At 48.1% G+C, this 17,807-nt stretch overlaps 1 protein-coding gene across 1 annotated transcript; it reads right to left on the bottom strand.

Annotated features, from left to right (window-relative positions):
• Positions 1–688: 688 nt before the first annotated feature.
• SUN5 (Sad1 and UNC84 domain containing 5) lies at positions 689–17,783 on the bottom strand. Its single transcript, XM_034641915.1, is given in 14 exon segments — positions 689–742; positions 744–854; positions 1,898–1,984; positions 2,479–2,646; positions 3,109–3,224; positions 3,999–4,077; positions 8,166–8,274; positions 8,874–8,908; positions 10,254–10,303; positions 14,391–14,452; positions 15,360–15,426; positions 15,743–15,817; positions 16,030–16,088; positions 17,610–17,783. Coding segments are annotated over 14 exon segments (1,137 nt in total). The 5' UTR covers positions 17,675–17,783.
• Between the last annotated feature and the right edge of the window lie 24 nt (positions 17,784–17,807).

Genomic DNA, 17,807 nt, shown 5'->3' with positions numbered 1-17,807 from the left:
TTCAAGTCCTTTGCCCATTTTTGAATTGTTTTTTGTTGTTGCTGTGGTTGAGTTTTAGGAGTCTCTATATGTTCTGAATGTTAATCCTTTATCAGATATATCATTTGCAAATATTTTCTCCAATTCTGTGGGTTGCCTTTTTACTTTGTTCACTTACCATCTTTGGAGGCACAGCATGGAATAGATATGTGATATCTGGTCCAGAGAGGGTGTGTGTCCTGTCTAATGCCACACAGTAAATGGTCTGTGTGATGAAACACTCTGTGGTGGGCAGAGGTGGGACTTCTCATCCCCACCTCATCTGATACAACAGCCACAATCTTGTTCCATTGTACAGATGGGGACACTGAGGTCCTGGGAGGGCTGGGTCTTGCCCGAGGTCACAGATGAGTCAGGGGCGGAGCCGGATGTGAAGCCAGGGAGACCCCTTATGTATAGGCATGAGACTGCCTAGGTTTAAATCCTGGTGCTGCACTTGGGAGCTGTGACCTCTGGTGAGTTTGGGCTTGGAGGCTTCACTGTCCCCATCTGTGAAATGGGGCCTCGTGGGGCTATTGTGAGGGTGCCTGGATACTCGGGACATGATGGAGAATTGCTAACCGTGGCCTCAGACATCACATGCTAGCCCACCCTCACTCTTTGGAGCCAGAAGACACTCACACTTGGGCTGGACTATGAAGAATAAACTTTAATCTCTCTTGGGGTAGGGACTCTAGTTCGGCTGCTCTCTAGGGCACTCTGGGTGGGGTCACAGAGCCATGCACGCGCACTCGGTACAGGCAGGTGAAGCGTGGGTTCCCCCAGTTGCTTGATATCTTCACCTTGACAGCCCCAAAAGCTCGGACAGGCTGGTTCTGGAAAAGACTCACAGACATGGAGACATTGGCTTCCACTCTGCCTGTCCAGAGGGGTGTTTGGGAGTGGAAAGGAACCCTTCCATTTCACAGGTGGGAAAACTGAGGCTCACAGAGGGGAATAGACTGTCGTGAAGCCACACAGGAAATTGATACTCAGGGGCTGGGATGGAAGGTGCTGAGGTCAGAAGGACGGATATACTGTGACTGAGAAAATGTCCCAGCCTTGGGGCCCTGGCATATATGGCTGTGGGATCCCGGGCAAATCACTGCCCCCTTGGGGCCTCAGTTTCCCCGGGTTAACAGCTGCTTCCCAGGTTTGCTGTGGGCATGAAACCAGATCCTGGAGCTAGCTGGCCTGCCACCTGGTAAACGCTCGGTGAGTACTGCCTCCTTTTCTTTCGCTGCCTCCCACCCAAGGGGATGGAGCCCAGTGCAAAAGCTGGGGCCTTGGCCCTTGAGATCTCATTGGATGCTTTGAACCTTCCAGGGAATTACAAAGGGGAACCTGAGGCCCAGAGAGGAAGGGAATGGCCCAAGATCATGCAGATTTGTGGGGTCAGAGTTTGGGTCAGTGTCAGCCCGATTCCCAAGCTTAGACATTCCCCTGAGTCTCAGGGCCATTCTACCGGGCACCCCTCATGTCCTGCTTCTGTCCCCAACTTCCGCCCCTCCAGGCCTCCATTAGCGCAGGAGCAGCTCCCAGTATGGAGATGCTGATTTGGAAGCCAGCAGCAGCCCTGGCCCAGGGGGCCCCTCCTGTCCCACATCTGCTGTCCCTGGGAGGAACTGCAGTGGGTGGGCTCCAGGGCAGGGGGGGGGTGATGTAATCCTAGAAGCTGGATGGATCTCCTTGGGGTCCCACTTTCAGCCCTGGGCAGTGACTCCACATGCTGAGCCTCAGTTTCCTCCCTTGTCAAGTGGGCTAGTGACAGTTGTGCACACCCGAGGCTCCTGGGGGATGAAATGGGGTTCCCTGGGGAAAGCCCTGCACATGGTGTATGTTCAGTCTGTGCTCGACATGGGCAGCTTGTCTCAGGTACCTGGAGCTGGAACATCTGAATGATGTTTTCCGGCTGAAACTGAAACGCCCCCAGGAACACCTCTTCCCTGGGAGAGCCTTCCATGCCCTGTAGAATCAGAACCAAGGAGAAAGTATCAGGTACGGGCGGGGCCTTCAGAGGGTGCTGCCTTCTCCAGCTGAGACTTGCATACCTCCTGGGATGGGGAACTCCCTACCTCTTTGGGCATTATTCCATTGCAGCACAGAATAATGGATAAGAAAGAGCACTGGACTGGGAATCAAAAGTCTGAGGGTCCTCTTCTAACTCTATCACTGACTTGTAGGATTTGGGTGTTTCCCTGACCCTTTTCTAGACCTCAGTTTCCTTGTCAATGGCCTCTGAAGACCAAACTAGCTCTGAAAAGCTTGGCTTGAAATAAGGTAGCTGCTTACCTCCCATCCTCAAGGGCTGTGATCACCTCCGAACCTGGTCACCCTCAGCCTTAACAAAGCCTCATCCAGACCCTCTAGCCTGTTGGGTTGCACATGCGGAGTGCCTGGAGTCCCACCGTAGGAGGCCGCCCCTTAGCTAAGCCTTGCTCCCTGCTGGGGTGTGCTCACGTAAATGACGAAGTCCTTGGGAGCAGTGTCCAGGCTGCCTGACAGGGAGATGGTCTTGGGGATGTGCTGCAGTGTCAGGTTGGACAGGTAGACCTTCTGGGCCAGTCGGATGGTCACCTGGCCTCGGTCACCCGAGAAGGCCCAGCAGTTGCCAGGCGTCATGTTGGGCTGGAAGGGGCAGGTGCAATGGGAACCATGCTGGGTGGGGGGGTGAAGGTGAATTCCTCATCCCACCATGGCTCCCCAGACCTCCTTTGCTTCCTGGATGAGCCAGATCCTTCCATCTGCAAAGCTTAGCTCAAGCATCACCAACTCCAAGAAGCTCCCCTGACTGCTGGCAGCAAGGATGAAGGTCCTCCTCAGCCCAGCACAGGGAGGCCAGGGGCCTGCTTGGGGCCATGAGGGTTCTTTGACCCTCAAGTCTTGAGGGATGGGTGGGGGCCCCTTCCAGTGCCAAAGCAGGCTGTCCCTTCTCTGCCCCAGCTGCGTCTCTGTCTCCTGTTCCTACCTCTCCCCCCACCCCAGAGCTCCACCCCCTTTGTGTGCACCCCCAGTGTCCGCGTCCAGGTCCTGCTCCCAGAACCCTGACCACACCCCTGCCACTCTCTCCTCATCCCCCAGCCCCCCTGCCTCGAGGATCACGTCCGGGGGCTGCGCATAGTTCCACAGCCGGATCCAGTTCCAGTAGGAGCGAGCCTTGTCGTGGTTGTACGTGGCTGATGTTTGCTCAAAGTCGATGGAGGCCCCTGTATGGGAGGGAGGGTGTCTTGTTGGGCACTGACGATGCACCAGGCCAGCGCTTTGGGTGACTCACTGGCCCTCTCTGGACTTCAGGGTCTCTGGGAAATGGAAGTAAGAAGCGTAGAAAGAATAGCGATGTTAACATCACAGCAAGCCTGTGAGGTGGAAATGAATCAACGCACCGAAGTCCTTCCTGCAGCTTAAGCCAATGCCCTCTGACCCCACATGCCCTTGGGCCCGGGTCAGCTGGGGCTGCCTGGCCTCCTTCCGTGTGCCCCTGGCGCGCTCCTGCTGTGTCCCCACAGAGGTATCTTCACAGGGGTTCCCCTGGGTCTGAAATGCTCTTCCCTCCTGGCTAGGTGTCATCTCGAATGTCCTCCCGCACATCCCTCTGCCCGGGGCCTCTCTCCAGGCACCTCTGGTTTTCCACAGCTCCCATTCCCACCTGCAACTGGGCCCCTGTTGGTTTTTATGTGGTCAGTCTCCCCGACGTGGGGCAGGTGCGGCTCTGCTGGCCTCTGGGTATGGAGGATGGTGAGTGGGGGGAAGGGTCGTGGGTCGTGATCCTCCTTTCCCTGCCTCAGCCCCCCCTTCAAGACAGCAGAAAAGTGTAGCAAGAAAACCATAGGGGTGGGAGGGGCAGCAGTTAGCTCTGACCGTGAACTTCCTGGGAGCAGAGTGCTCCAGACCAGAGCTGAAGTCCGTCCTCTGAAGGGTTTCTGGGGAAACTTGATGCGGGCAGATTGTTGGGGTGCGGGGGGCAAGGGGGAGCCACTTACCTATAGACTTTAGGGCAAAGTCTGGCTTTTCAATAAAATCTCCTTGTATCATCTTCATTATTTTCTGGGCCATTTTTTGCTGAGGAGGCAGAAAACACAAACTGTGGGCTATGTGTTCTGACAGAGCACGTCCACGCGTGTGTTCACACCAGGTGACAGGCGGCCGCAGGAGCTCTCTTGTCCTTAACTGTTTACCCCTGCATGTGGAGACCATGGCTGGTTCTGGCACAAGACCACGCAGTCACCACACCGTGAGGAGGCCTAGGTGGCACAGAGCCATCCCTACCCCGCTCCCCGCTGGGTTTCCTCAGTGCTTCCATGTGTACCGTGACAGGGCGTCCCACGTGGGACAGAACTCTTAGTGAAGCGAAGGGGCAGGGGGTCTGGAGTCAGATAGACTTTTACTGCTGCGGGACTTTGGGCTAGTTACCGCCGTCTGAATCTTGGCTTTCTTGTCTGTAACATGGGGACAATAACCATGTCCCCCTCCTGCTGCTGTGAGGATTACAGCCAGAACTTGTAAGGCGGCTACTGTGTGCCAGGACATTCTCAGTGTCACATACGTTCACTCTTATCCCCTCACAACAACCCTAGGAGGTATGTGCTATGGTCACCCCTATTTTAAAGATAAGAATACTAAGGCACAAAATGTAGCGTGTGCAAAGTCACACAGCTGGTAAGAGTCAGAGCCAGGCAGTTTGGCCCCGGTGTTTGGGCTCTTAGCTCCTACACTCTCCTGCCAGATAAAGGTTGCAAAGCATTTAGCATAGCTGGTACTTAGTAAATCCTGGCTGTTATTTTTATTAGACTCTTCAAAACCATGACAGATTGTATTTCCCCAAAATGGCCACAACAAAGTCTCCTGTAACACACTCTTCTTTCAATATGACTTTGATACTCTGTCCGTTGAGAGGCGGGGCTTAAGTTCCCTCCCATCAGACTGGGTGGGCCTGTGGCTATGGCAGATGCTGTGTGACTTCTGGGCTAAGCCTAAAAGGGGGTACAGCTCTACTTGGTTCTCTGGGGATGCTCACTCTTGGAAGCCAGTGGCCATGCTGCAAGGAAGCCCACCCAACACTGAGAGCCCATGTATGGGTGCTTCAGTCAACAACCCTGAGTTCCCAGCTGATAACCAATATCAACTTCTAGACAGGTGAGTGAAGATGCTTCCAGATGGGTCCAGATACAGTTGCCAAGTCACCCCAGGCTTTGAGTCTTCCCAGGCGAGGCCTCAGACATTGTGGAGCAGTGACAAACCATCCCCACTGCAACCTGTTTGAATCCCTGACCCACGGAATCTGTGAGCATAATAAAATGACTATTTGGCTCCACCAAGTTTTGGAGTGGTTTGCTGTGTGGCACTAGTAACTAGACTAGCCATGGAGTTACAGGGCAGTGATTATGATTTGTTTTGTAGATGTGACCCAGAAACCCAGAAAGTTTGATGAACCACCTAAGTTCCAAAAGGTAAGAAAAGATATTGCATCTGTAAAACAAGAATAGAAATCTATGAAAAGGAACACCCCAGAGAGCAAAAAAGAAAATTCTTAGGAATTCAGAATATATTAACAGAATTGAAAAACCCAACAGAAGCTTTGGTAGATAAAGCTGAGATTATGCTCTCAATTTCAGAACAAACAAAGAGAAGAAAACAGGGAGAAATGGAAAAAAAAGGGGATAAGTTCAGGAATTTAACATTCAAATAATAGGAGCTTCAAAAATGAGAATAAAGCAAATATGGCTGGGGGGAAACACCCATTTAATCACATGAATAAAGAACACTTTTTAGGACTAACGTACGTGAGTTTTCAGATTGTAACAGCGCCAAGGGTAGCCAGCCCGGTAGGCAAATTATCGTGACATTTAAGATGTAAAGTGAGATGCAGGGCTTCCAGGTAAGATGTAATAAGTTGTAGAGGATCAATGCTCCCAACTAGAAACAATAAGGAAAAGCCAGATAGTTTACCAAATTTTATTTAATTTTTAAAAATTTTTAAAAAGATTTTATGTATTTATTTGACAGAGAGACAATGAGAGAGGGAACACAAGCAGGGAGGAGTGGAAAAGGGAGAAGCAGGCTTCCCGCTGAGCAGGGAGCCCTACACGGGGCTTGATCCCAGGACCCTGGGATCATGACCTGAGCCGAAGGCAGATGCAACTAAATCATATTTTAAAGCCACCACTGAGCTATGGGAGCAATGTGGACCAGAGGGATTAAAATTCTAGACATGAGAGAACCGTTCTGAAATTCACTGACAATATTTTAATCCCTGGGGGCATTTGATAATTCTGGGCATAAGCTGAAGACGTGGGCTTAGGCTGAACAAGGGCTGCTACTGGTGAAAGAGAAAGAAGCAAAGATTTTAATAGCCACACAGGACTAACAGGACAAAACTGGAGACTTGATGAGCCTCAAACCTGAACGGTTTTCCCCATAAGATGTTAACTGAAACCCAAAACTATGGAAGAGGCTAAAGAGCTACCTTGAAAACTTCGGAAAGACAGAGTAAAACTTCCCAGTCTCACAACGCTTGGGAAACCAAATCCCTTTCAGTGAGGGGACCTCAAAACAAAATAAGCAAGAGATTAAAGCCCTCAAACATCTTCTTACTATATATCAGAACCCTGTGGAGGGCTTGTTGAAACACAGACAGTTGGTTCCCATCCTCAGTAGGTCTGAGGAGGGCCCATTAACTTGAGTTTCTAATATTTTCCTAGGTAATGCTGATGCTGTTGGTGTGGGGGCCACACTCTGAGAACCACGGCCCTAGAAGGAGTGGCGAATCAATACTGAGAAGCTGTAGCTGCAGCTGAGGGCCCTAAACCAATTATGGGCACAAGTAGAGGCTGAGAATTCAAGCTTACCCCTGGCAGAGAAGGTAACCCCCGGGATCAGAGATTTTGCATTGATGCAGGACTGGAAGACAAAATTGGAGATCTGAGAAGCCTCAGACATACAGTCAGTCTTTCCCATCAAGACATCTACCAAAAGTATGAAGCTGCATGGAAAGGACATGGAAATCTTATACAAATTGGAACCGAGGTCTGAACCAGCTCACTAAAGGTTTACATAGGAGTGATCAGTATACTCATCTTCCTTACAAAGAAAAGGGATAACTCTCTCTATTGAAGTTATAATTATCTGGAGCATACAGTTCTTTTGTATACAATGTCCAGAAAAACACTAAAAAATTTCTGGACATGAAGAGACAAGACCATATGATTGATAATCCAAAGAAAAACAGACAATAGAGAAAGACCATAGATGATCCAAATATTGGATTCAGCAGACAAGGATTTAAAAATAACTATGACAATATGTTAAATAGAAGAAAAAAAATGGACAACATAGAGGAGATGTTGGAGAATTTCACCACAGAATTAAAATTTATGAAAAAGAATCAGATGTACATTCTAGAACTAAACAATGCAACATATGAAATTAAGAACTTACTGGAAAAAATTTAATAGTAGATTGGACAAAACAGAATACAAGATCATTAGTGAACCTGAAGAAATTTAAATAGAAAACATCCAAAACTTAAGCACATAGAGAAAAAGAATGAAAATAAAAAACAGCAGGTAATAGCATAGGAATTATGTGGAACACAGTCTAATAGTCTAGCATAGATGTAATTGGAGTCCCAGGAGAGGAGATAGATAATGGGGAGGAAACAATATTTTAAGAAATAATAGCTAAGAAATTTAAAAAACTATTGAAAAACATCAACCCATAGATCCAATAAGCTTAGCAACCCCACCCAAGCAGGTTAAATATAGAACATTGGAAATAAAAAGAACATCCTACAAACTCCCAGAGATAGAAAAACAAACAAACAAACCATACTCAAAGGACCAATAATAGCACAACTACACTTCTCAACAGCAACAGTGTAACTAGAACACAATAGTGGAATTCTTTCAAAATTTTCAGGGGAAACTTTCCTATCTAGAATTCTATACCCAGCCAAAGTATCAATCAAATGCAAGGGTGAAATAAAGATATTTTCAAATGCGCAAGTTCTAAACAAATTAATAAGTCTCCTATTTCACTCTCTTCCAGGAAGTTGTTGGGGGATGTGCTCCACCAAAACTTGAGAAATAGGAAACAAGGAATTAAACAAAGAGAGAAGTCAGATGTTTGGGAGCAGAAGGCCAGTATCTCACCTCGTCTGACATGGCTTCCATCAACTGAAGCTTGGCAATGAGCTGGGTCATATTACCCCGGAGGTCCTGGATTTCCCCAGTGTGATGCCGCACCTTCTCCTGGTACATTCTTACGAGGAAGGAATTAAAACATGGACCGAATGATTTGCGAGGCTGCTATTGTCACCCTTAACTTATACTTTTGTCAGTCAGCCCACAAAGAATTAGCCTCACATTTTCTCACTCTCCTGGGCCCATCCCTGGCCCTATCCAGCAGGGTCTTATCTCTAAAATATTACTCATGCTCTTCCTTCTACATCGGATATTTTTAAATTCAACTTATTCCTTCCAAATATTCCTGAGTATTTTGTTCGCAATTAAGGATGTTACCACCAGGTGGTATCTTGTTGGTTAAAATTTCTACTCAGCTACCATTTGCTGAGTGCTAACCTTAGGCCAGGAATTATTCAGGACAGTTTACATCTTCTTCAACATTCATAATTACCCAGAGCAAGGTGGGTGTTATGCCTCATCTCATAAATGAGAAGTCAAAGGCTCAGAGAGGTGAAGTAACTTGCAAAAGTTGAGCCATGTAGGAAGTATGGGAACTGGGATTAAACTTAGTTTGATCTGACTGCAGAGCCCACATTCTTAGCCAATACATCACATGCCCTAGATATAGTTCTGGTTTTTAAATGATAATAAGACTATTTAGCAGATTCTTCTTACCTCAAGCTCTGCAGTGGGCTATTTATGCTGTCATCCTTGTAGGGTGTTGAGGAAAGCAAGGAATATTTTTCAGATGGCCTAATCTGGGCCCAATAGAACTTTACCCATCCATTCTCTCACAGCCATAAATCCATCCATTCATTCACCCTCCCATTTACTCTTCCATCCATTCACCCACCTACCATCTACCCAAAATCCAATATACCCTCCATTTTAAATCCATTCGTCCACATCCATCCACCCTTCCACCCATCCACCATCCCATCCAACCACCCTTCCCCACTCATCTACTCTTCCATTTATCCAACCTTCCTTATCCGCCCACCTTCCTATCCATCTAACTTACCTTATATATTGACCCTTTCACCAATCCATTCACTTTCCCATCTATCCAACCTCTCATCAACCATCCGTCCATCCATCCATTCATCCATCCATCCATCCATCCATCCATCCATCCATCCGTTTACCCACCCATATATCCCATCTGCCCTCCCATCTGTCCATTTTCTCATCCATCCAATCTTTCATTCATCCATCCATCTATCCCCCAGCCATTTCCCCACATCCCTGCATCCATCACTTCCATTGTCCCATCCATTCTCCCTCCATTCCACATTTCCATCTGATCATCCAGTCAACCAACACTGATTGTGGCAACCCTGTGCCCAGCCCTGAGGTGGACATCGCTGGAGTGAATCAGACCTGGCTCTGCTTTTAAGAGCTCCCAATACAGTTGGGAAATAGTCATGATTACAGAAGACTGCATTCATGATTACAGAAAATTGTGGGAGGAAAGGGGAATGTCATCACTTCCATCTGTAATTTCTGAGGAAAGTGACACTTTAGCTGGATCTCAAAGTATATGAAGGAGTCTAAAAGGGGAGAAGAGGAGAGGGAGGGACAAGCTCCTCAGATCCCCTTTCTCTTTAGGCCTTCTGAGACTCTTTACTGTCCTCTGGCAGGGATCTTTGGCCACTGATTTCCTCCTCCTTCCTCCCCAGGAACCACAAAGCAAATGTCTCATTTCATTTCAGCTGAAGAACAAACTGCCTTGTGTAGAGAGACAACTGTGTTCCATCCTCACTCTCCACTTCAGGAGGGAGACTTGGCAAAAGAAAGGTCACCTCTGGAGTAAGTGACAAGAGAGTCCTTCTATAAGAAGAAGGACTATTGCATCTGGTCTTTTAAAGTCACATTGTGGTGGGAGAGGTGGGTTCCAGGTGGGTGGCATGGCAGAGGCAGAGATCTGGGGCTGGGATGAATGAGGAACTGATCAGTGTCCAGATGTGGTGAGAGTGAGGGAAGCTGATGGAAGCAACATGGCCTAGTTGGGGTGAGGTTAGTCAGTGAAGGGGCCTGAAGAGAGCACACACTCACCTGCCAGACTTCCATTTTGGATGGTAAGTGCATAGAAAACACCCAGAATCCTGTGGGGCCAGGAGAATGAGAGTAAGCCATTTAAGATGCAAGGTTAAAAGCTTAGGTTCTGGTGTTAAGGTATCTGGATTCAAATCCCAGCTTTGGTACTAACATTGCACAACTTTGGAAGAATGTACTTAATCTGTCTATACCTAAATTTTCTCCTCTGTAAAATGGGAATAACAGTAATATCCACTTCATGATCAAACAATATCATAAGCAAAGTGTCTCACATAAACCAGATAATCCATGTCCCGTTGCCCTCCCCTGTCCCAATTCTACTGGGGATAGTTGATGAAGAGAGAAGAAAATGAGATGGTCTTCCCTGCATTTTATGATCTCTGTGCTGCCTGAAATCCTACCACTCAAGCCATTATTAAAAGTCTTTAAAACCTGTTCATTGTTCATGATAAAACAATCAACAAACCAAGAATAGAATGGAACTCATTCAATCTGATAAAGCCCATTTACGAAAAACTCAGGGCTAATAACATACTTAACAGTAAAAGACTGGACACTTTCTTCCTAAGATAAGGAACAAGACAAGTATATCTAGTCTTTTTTTTTTTTAAAGATTTTATTTATTTATTCGACAGAGATAGAGACAGCCAGCGAGAGAGGGAACACAAGCAGGGGGAGTGGGAGAGGAAGAAGCAGGCTCCTAGCGGAGGAGCCTGATGTGGGGGCTCGATCCCATAACACCGGGATCACGCCCTGAGCCGAAGGCAGACGCTTAACCGCTGTGCCACCCAGGCGCCCCAGTATATCTAGTCTTGCTATTTCTTTTCTTTCTTTTTTTTTTTTAAACATTTTATTTATTTATTTGAGAGAGTGAGAGAGAGCACAAGTGGAGGAGAGGGAGAAGTAAGCTCCCTGCTCGGGGAGGGAGCCCAATGTGGGGCTCGATCCCAGAACCCTCGGAATCATGACTTGAGTCAAAGGCAGACGCTTAACCAACTGAGCCACCCAGGCACCCCTACTCTTGCTATTTCTTTTTTGTTTTTTTAAAGATTTTATTTATTTATTTGACAGAGAGAGAGACAGCCAGCGAGAGAGGGAACACAAGCAGGGGGAGTGGGAGAGGAAGAAGCAGGCTCCCAGGAGAAGAGCCTGACATGGGGCTCGATCCCAGAACGCTGGGATCAGGCCCTGAGCCAAAGGCAGACGCTTAATGACTGAGCCACCCAGGTGCCCCTACTCTTGCTGTTTCTATTTAACATTGTCCTGAAGGTTTTAGCCAGGTCGATTAGTCAAGAAAAAGAAATAAAAGGCAGATGACATAATCTTGCATACAGAATCCTAAAGTATCTAAGACGGGGTGTCTTGCCTAGTGTCAGAAGTAATAAATGAGTTCAGCAAGGTTGCAAGATACAAGACCAGTAAATGAAAATCAATTCTATTTCTAAACACAAGCAATAAACAATCTGAAAATGAAATTAAGAAAACAATTTCATTTACAATAGGATCTCGAAGAATAAAATACTTGGAATAAATTTAGCAGAAGTGCAAATCTTGCACTCTGGAGAAAAACATCATTGGAGGAAATTAAAGAAGACATAGAGATATGGATCAATAATGGAAAGAAAACCCATATGGATTGAAAAACTTAATATTGTTAAGGTGACACTACTCCCCAAATTCATCTATGAATCAATGCATTCTCTCTCAAAATCCCAGTAGCCTTTTTTTAAGAAATGGAAAAACTGATCCTAAAATTCATATGGAAATGTAAAGGATGATAACTACCAAAATAATTTAAAAAGAACAAAGGTGGAGGACTCAAACTGGATTTCAAAACTCACTACAAAGTTATAGCAATCAATCAGGGTAGTTACTGGCAAATAGATAGACATATAGATCAAGGGAATAAAATTAACAGTCCAAAAATAAACCCTCACATTTATAATCAATTGATTTTCAATAAGGGCACCAGACAATTCAATAAGGGAAAGAATAGTCTTTTTACTAAATGTAAAAACTGGATGTCCAAATTCAGAAGAATGGAGTTGGACCTTTACCTCACACCATATGCAAAAATTAACTCAAAAATGGATCCTAGACCTAAATGTAAGGGCTAAAACTATACAAATCTTGGAAGAAAAAGTGGGAGTAAATCTTAGTGGCTTTAGGTTAGGCAATAGTTTCTTGCATCTGACATTAAAGCACATGTATGACAAAAGAAAATATAGATAAATTGGACTTCATCAAATTTTTAAAAATTTGGGGCGCCTGGGTGACTCATTTGGTTAAGTGTCTGTCTTGGGTTCAAGTCATGATCTCAGGGTGCTGGGATAGAGTCCCTCATCGGGTTCCCTGCTCAGCTGGCCCTCTGCTTCTCCTTTTTCCTCTGCCTCTTCCTCAGCTTGTGAGCTCTTTTTTCTCTCTCTCCCTCTCTCTCTCAAATAAATAAATAAAATCTTTTTTAAAAATTTAAAAATTTGTGTCGCAAAGGACACCATCAAGAAAGTGAAAAGACAACACACAGAATGGGAGAAAATACTTGCAAATTGTGTATCTGATAAGGGACTTGTATCCAGACTATATAAGAAATCTTTACAACTCAATAACAAGAAGACAAACGAATTTCAAAATGGGCCAAGATCCAAATAGACATTTCTCCAAAGAAGATCCACAAATGACTAATAAGCACACGAAAAGACGCTCAACATCATTAGTCATTAGGAAAATGAAATAAAAACCACCATGAGATACCATTTCACCCCCTCCCCAAATGGCTAAAATAAAAGACAGATAACAACCAGTGTTGGAGAAACTGGACCCTCATACATGCTGGTGGGAACGTAAAATGGTGCAGCTACTCTGGAAAAAAGTTTGGCAATTGCTCAGATAGTTAAGTATAGAGTCGCAGCATGACTCAGCAGTTCCACTTCTAAATATATACCCAAGAGGATTTATTTATTTGTTTATTTATTTAAAGATTTTATGTATTTTTTTTTTTTGAGAGAGAGAGAGAAAGCCAAGCAGGGGAAGCGGCAGAGAGAGGGAGAAGGAGAAGCAGACTCCCCGCTGAGCAGAGAGCCCGATGCGGGGCTTGATCCCAGGACCCTGGGATCATGACCTGAGCTGAAGGCAGACGCTTAACTGATGAAGCCACCCTCGTGCCCCTACCCGAGAGAATTTAAAACACATGTCCACACAGACATCTTACAGGAAGATTCCCCGGAACATTATTAGTGGTGGTCAAAAAGCAGAAACAACTATAATATCTACCAAACAATAAACGGACAAACAAAATGAGGCATAGCCATACAATGGAATATTTTCAGCCATAACAAAGGGTCAAATGCTGCTCTGGGCTACACCATGGATGAACTTTGAGAACACAATGAGTGAAAGAAACCACCAAGACCCCATATTATTGTATGATTCTATTTATATGAAATGTCCAGAATAGTCAAATCCATAAAGACAGAAAGTAGATTAGTGGTTTATCACCTAGATCTGGGGGGAGGGGGGATGGGGAAATGACGTTAGTTAGGGACTGGGGAATTTCTTTGTGGGGGTAGTGAAAATACTGGAATTTGATAGTGGTGATGGGTGCAGGACTGTGAATACACTAAAAACCACTGAATTCCACACGTGAAAATGGTGATCTTTATGGTAAGCGAATTATATTTCAATAAAGCTATTACTTAAAAAAATCTTATTTGTTGGGTTAAGTTTCCTAGGAATTTCTAATTTCCTAGGAAATTCTCTCCCCCCGCCCCCAACGCCACAACCCTGGGCCAGTATGCTTGAGCGGAGGGAGCAAATCCCTTTGTTTGGGAAAGTAAAGCTGTGATGTGGGAAGTGGTAGCGATGGTCGATGGTCGGAAGGAAGCTACAGAAAACTCGGAAGTGAGTAATGATGATCACACCATGGTTGGGGGAGAACTTTACAGTTTTCAAGACTTTTCTTAGCTTTCAAAAAATTTCCTTGGTCATCAGTTAATTCACTCCTCACAGCAACACTCATTAGACAGATGGGGAAACTGAGGCTCCTAGAGGGTCACTGTCTTGCCTAGGGTCACGTAGTCAGTGTCAGAGCCTTCACTCTTTCCCTCCCCAGGTTGGGGCAGGGCCCTGGAGACGTACCAAAAGCACAGAGGACCAGAACACCTGTCTTTTCCATGAGCTTCTGGATGAACAGTTTGCATCTGGAAGACAGAGCAGCAGAGGTCAAGGTAAAGCGGGACTTTGCACAGGCCAGTGAGTCCTGGCCTGGCCCTGCCCTTTTCCCACCGAGAAGGGCAGGACCCTCCCTGGGTGGTGAGATGCCCGCTCTGAGATGCTGACCGAGTTCTGGGGCTGCACAGCATCACAAGGGGAAGAAAGCTCTTACCCCAGTATCTGGGGCCATCAGAGATCCACTCGCAATGGTCACCCACATCCTCTTCACACCCTTTCTCCATCTACTAACTGTCTGTTCCCTCCCTTCTGTCCTGGGGAGCACATCCTTCAGGGTCCAGTGCTAACGACTATCCCTTCCTCCTAAGACCTCCAGAGCAACACTGCCCCGCTCCCCTTACCACTAGTTTTGTTGCCTGCCTGCCTTCCCTTGACTGGGAGCTCAGGAGTGGTGATGGTCAAAGCTGGGCCCAGAGTAGGCATTACGGTGTTTAGAATGCAAACTCTTAAGGGAATGAATGAGGTGGCAAGTTCTGCAGGAATTTGGAGAAGTTTGCATGGACAAGAGAGGTGAAAGGAAAGGATGGGACAGGCATTCCAGGCAGGAAAACAGCATGTGCCAAGGTACTGGGGGAAGAAATAGGAATAGCAGGCCCAGGGGGTGAGAACACTAGCCTTGCTGGCCCAATGAGTCCACAGCAGGACACGTAATGAGGCAGCTTGGAAAGGAAGCATGGGGCAGGGTTCCAGAAAGGTGCAGGCGAAAGAGGGAGCCACAGTGGGTTCTGAGGCAAGGGGATATGATAAAAACCAGGTTTGGGATGGCTTCTTCGGTCTGGTGATCAAGAGGAGGTTCAAACCAGTGAGGGGGCTGCCATGGTAACGAGCTGCGTGTTCCCAGCCGCCATCAGCCTCCCCGCTCCTGCCCCTGCTCACCTGCAGGTATTGAACAGAATCTGGTGAACCTGGGTCCTCAGGAAGCAGGCCAGGCAGGTGATCCAGGCTGCAAAGGAGGCGGGAGAGCAGTGAGCAGCTGCACCCTTCTTCTCTTCTACAAAGCCTGGCAGGGGGCGAGGCCCTATTGCTGGGAGACCCTCTCAATTTCCTAATCGAGCCCAGGGTGACCCTGCTCCCTCCTACTCCCTCTCTCCAGCCACCCAAGAGATCCTGGCTGGAATGACACCCCGACACCTGCTGAGTTCCCTCCCTCTCCTGCAGCCTCTCGTAGGCCTTACCCCCCCAGGTCAGCCTGGCCTGAGGCTGGGCCCTCTTCCCAGGCCCACGCTGCCAGCCAGGGCGGGTCTTCAGGAGATACGTACACACACACGCCAGCAGGCACTGGGTCAGGCCTGGGGCCGGGGCATGGATGCGGACAGGCAGCACGAAGGCGTCCCCTGCAGGGAGCAGGGGGCTGCACGTCAGGGCCAGCCTCGGGGGCATGGTGCCTTGCAGACACCAGGGGAGCACCCCGGGCTTGGTGCGGCCATCCCTGCTCCCCACCCTGGCCCTCGCTGGGTGACCCCAGGGTGCCCATCTAGGCATGTCTGAGCCTCGGCCCCTTGCTGTTCACGAAGACCCTGGGGCTCCCCTTCCCCTCCCTGCTCACTGGCATTTGACAAAGTGTTCTCTGTTATCCTGCAGGTGTTCCGGCTTCTTGGGGCGACCCTGGGGATAACAAGATTCACAACTGCATTTTATAATTTTCAAGAAACACCGTGTCCCCATGTTCCAGATTGAGAGACCGAGGTGCAGAGAAGTTTGCCCAAGACCACCAGCCAGTCCATCAGGGACACACCCGGGTCTCACTGACCCCAAACCCAAGTCTCCTTTGAGGAAAGGACTCCGTCTGCTGTGGTAGTCACTGATGGTTATCACCCAAAAGCCAACCCCTCCCCTTGCTGGCAGGAGGCTGATTTTGTCCCTTGTCCCCCCAACCCCGTGCGATTTTCGATAATCGTGATTGCTCTAAGCCTGCTCTGGTACTCCCAATGCCTTTGCTGTGGTCGGCTTGGTGGGGGGAGGTCCGCAGGGGGAGGGGTGGGTGGGCTGGGCATAGGGGTCTGGCACTTTTGGAAAAGGCTTTCTCCTCGCTAAAATGAGGCCCACAGGAATCAAGGGCCCACTCTCCTTGCACCTAGACAGCCATGCTTCTCCAGGCCCCTGGAACTGTGGTAGCCAGCTGTGACAGTGGGGAGGCCAACAGGAAGAGCAAAAACATGGCAGGGACCTGGGTCTCAGGGGACAGTGAAGACCCACGGACTTGACATGCTCTGGAGCCACGCACCACTTAGGACCTCTTAGTGTGTGAGATAACAAATTTCCTTTATTTCCTAAGACAATGGTCTCTAAGAATTTATTATTATGCCCTTCCCCGATGCATTTATGTTTCTTTATTAAGAAATTATATATATATATATATGGGGCGCCTGGGTAGTGCAGTCGTTAAGCGTCTGCCTTCGGCTCAGGGTGTGATCTCGGCGTTCCGGGATCGAGTCCCACATCGGGCTCCTCAGCTATGAGCCTGCTTCTTCCTCTCCCTCTCCCCTGTTGTGTTCCCTCTCTCGCTGTCTGTCTCTCTGTCACATAAATAAATAAAATCTTAAAAAAAAAAGAAATTTTATATATATAATACCACATATATATTATTTACTCTTTCAAAGGTGCAAATTTATTTAAACATCCCCGAGTAATAGAAATGAAAAGAGGGTGAGCTACAGATATATACACTGAAGTTCCAATAAGTTCTCCCCTTCACCCCCGGGGATTGTTTTGTGTACCCTGTTGGAATATAGACCCCGTTTGGGGGCCCGTGGGTAGGCAGATGGACGGCAGAGGCGCGCTTTTCCGCACTTACCGGCGTGTCCCTTGCTGGACTGGGACCTCCATGAGGGCGGGGAGCTCATCTGCCCAGTGCAGCCCGTGTCCCCGGCACCCCGCCCAGCGCCCGCACACAGTAGGTGCTCAATAAGCGCGTGCGGAGGGGATGACCGCCCCTGCACTCCCTCGGCAGGGAGAGTTTAGGAGAGCCCCCGTCAAAGTCAAACCTCCCTGAGCTCCGCCGCTGCGTCTGTGCGGGTGTCGGTCATGCCGCTCACCTCCGGGGGCGGGGTGGGGGGGGGGGAGGCCGGAGGGCCAGCGTTTTGCAAACTGCCAAGAACCGGGAGAGGGAGGGGCTGCCTTCCTCACCTCCTGGGCCTGGCGTCTTCAGGCGGGTCGCACAGGTCCACGGGGCTCCTTGAGGACCGTGGCATTGATTCTCTTCTCTAGGAGATCTCGGGGGGATAGTGCTGGGCTCTCTGGGGGTCGGCGAGGGGGAGAGGCTGCCACCGCCGCCACCTCCTAGCGTTCCCTGGAAGGGGCTCCGCGGCTCTCCCCGGGTCATGT

The sequence above is a fragment of the Ailuropoda melanoleuca genome, chromosome 13 (assembly GCF_002007445.2).
Source record: "Ailuropoda melanoleuca isolate Jingjing chromosome 13, ASM200744v2, whole genome shotgun sequence".
NCBI classification, from domain to species: Eukaryota; Metazoa; Chordata; class Mammalia; order Carnivora; family Ursidae; genus Ailuropoda; species Ailuropoda melanoleuca.
Note: the sequence above shows the minus strand (reverse complement) of the source record. Positions and strands in the feature narration are given on the sequence as shown.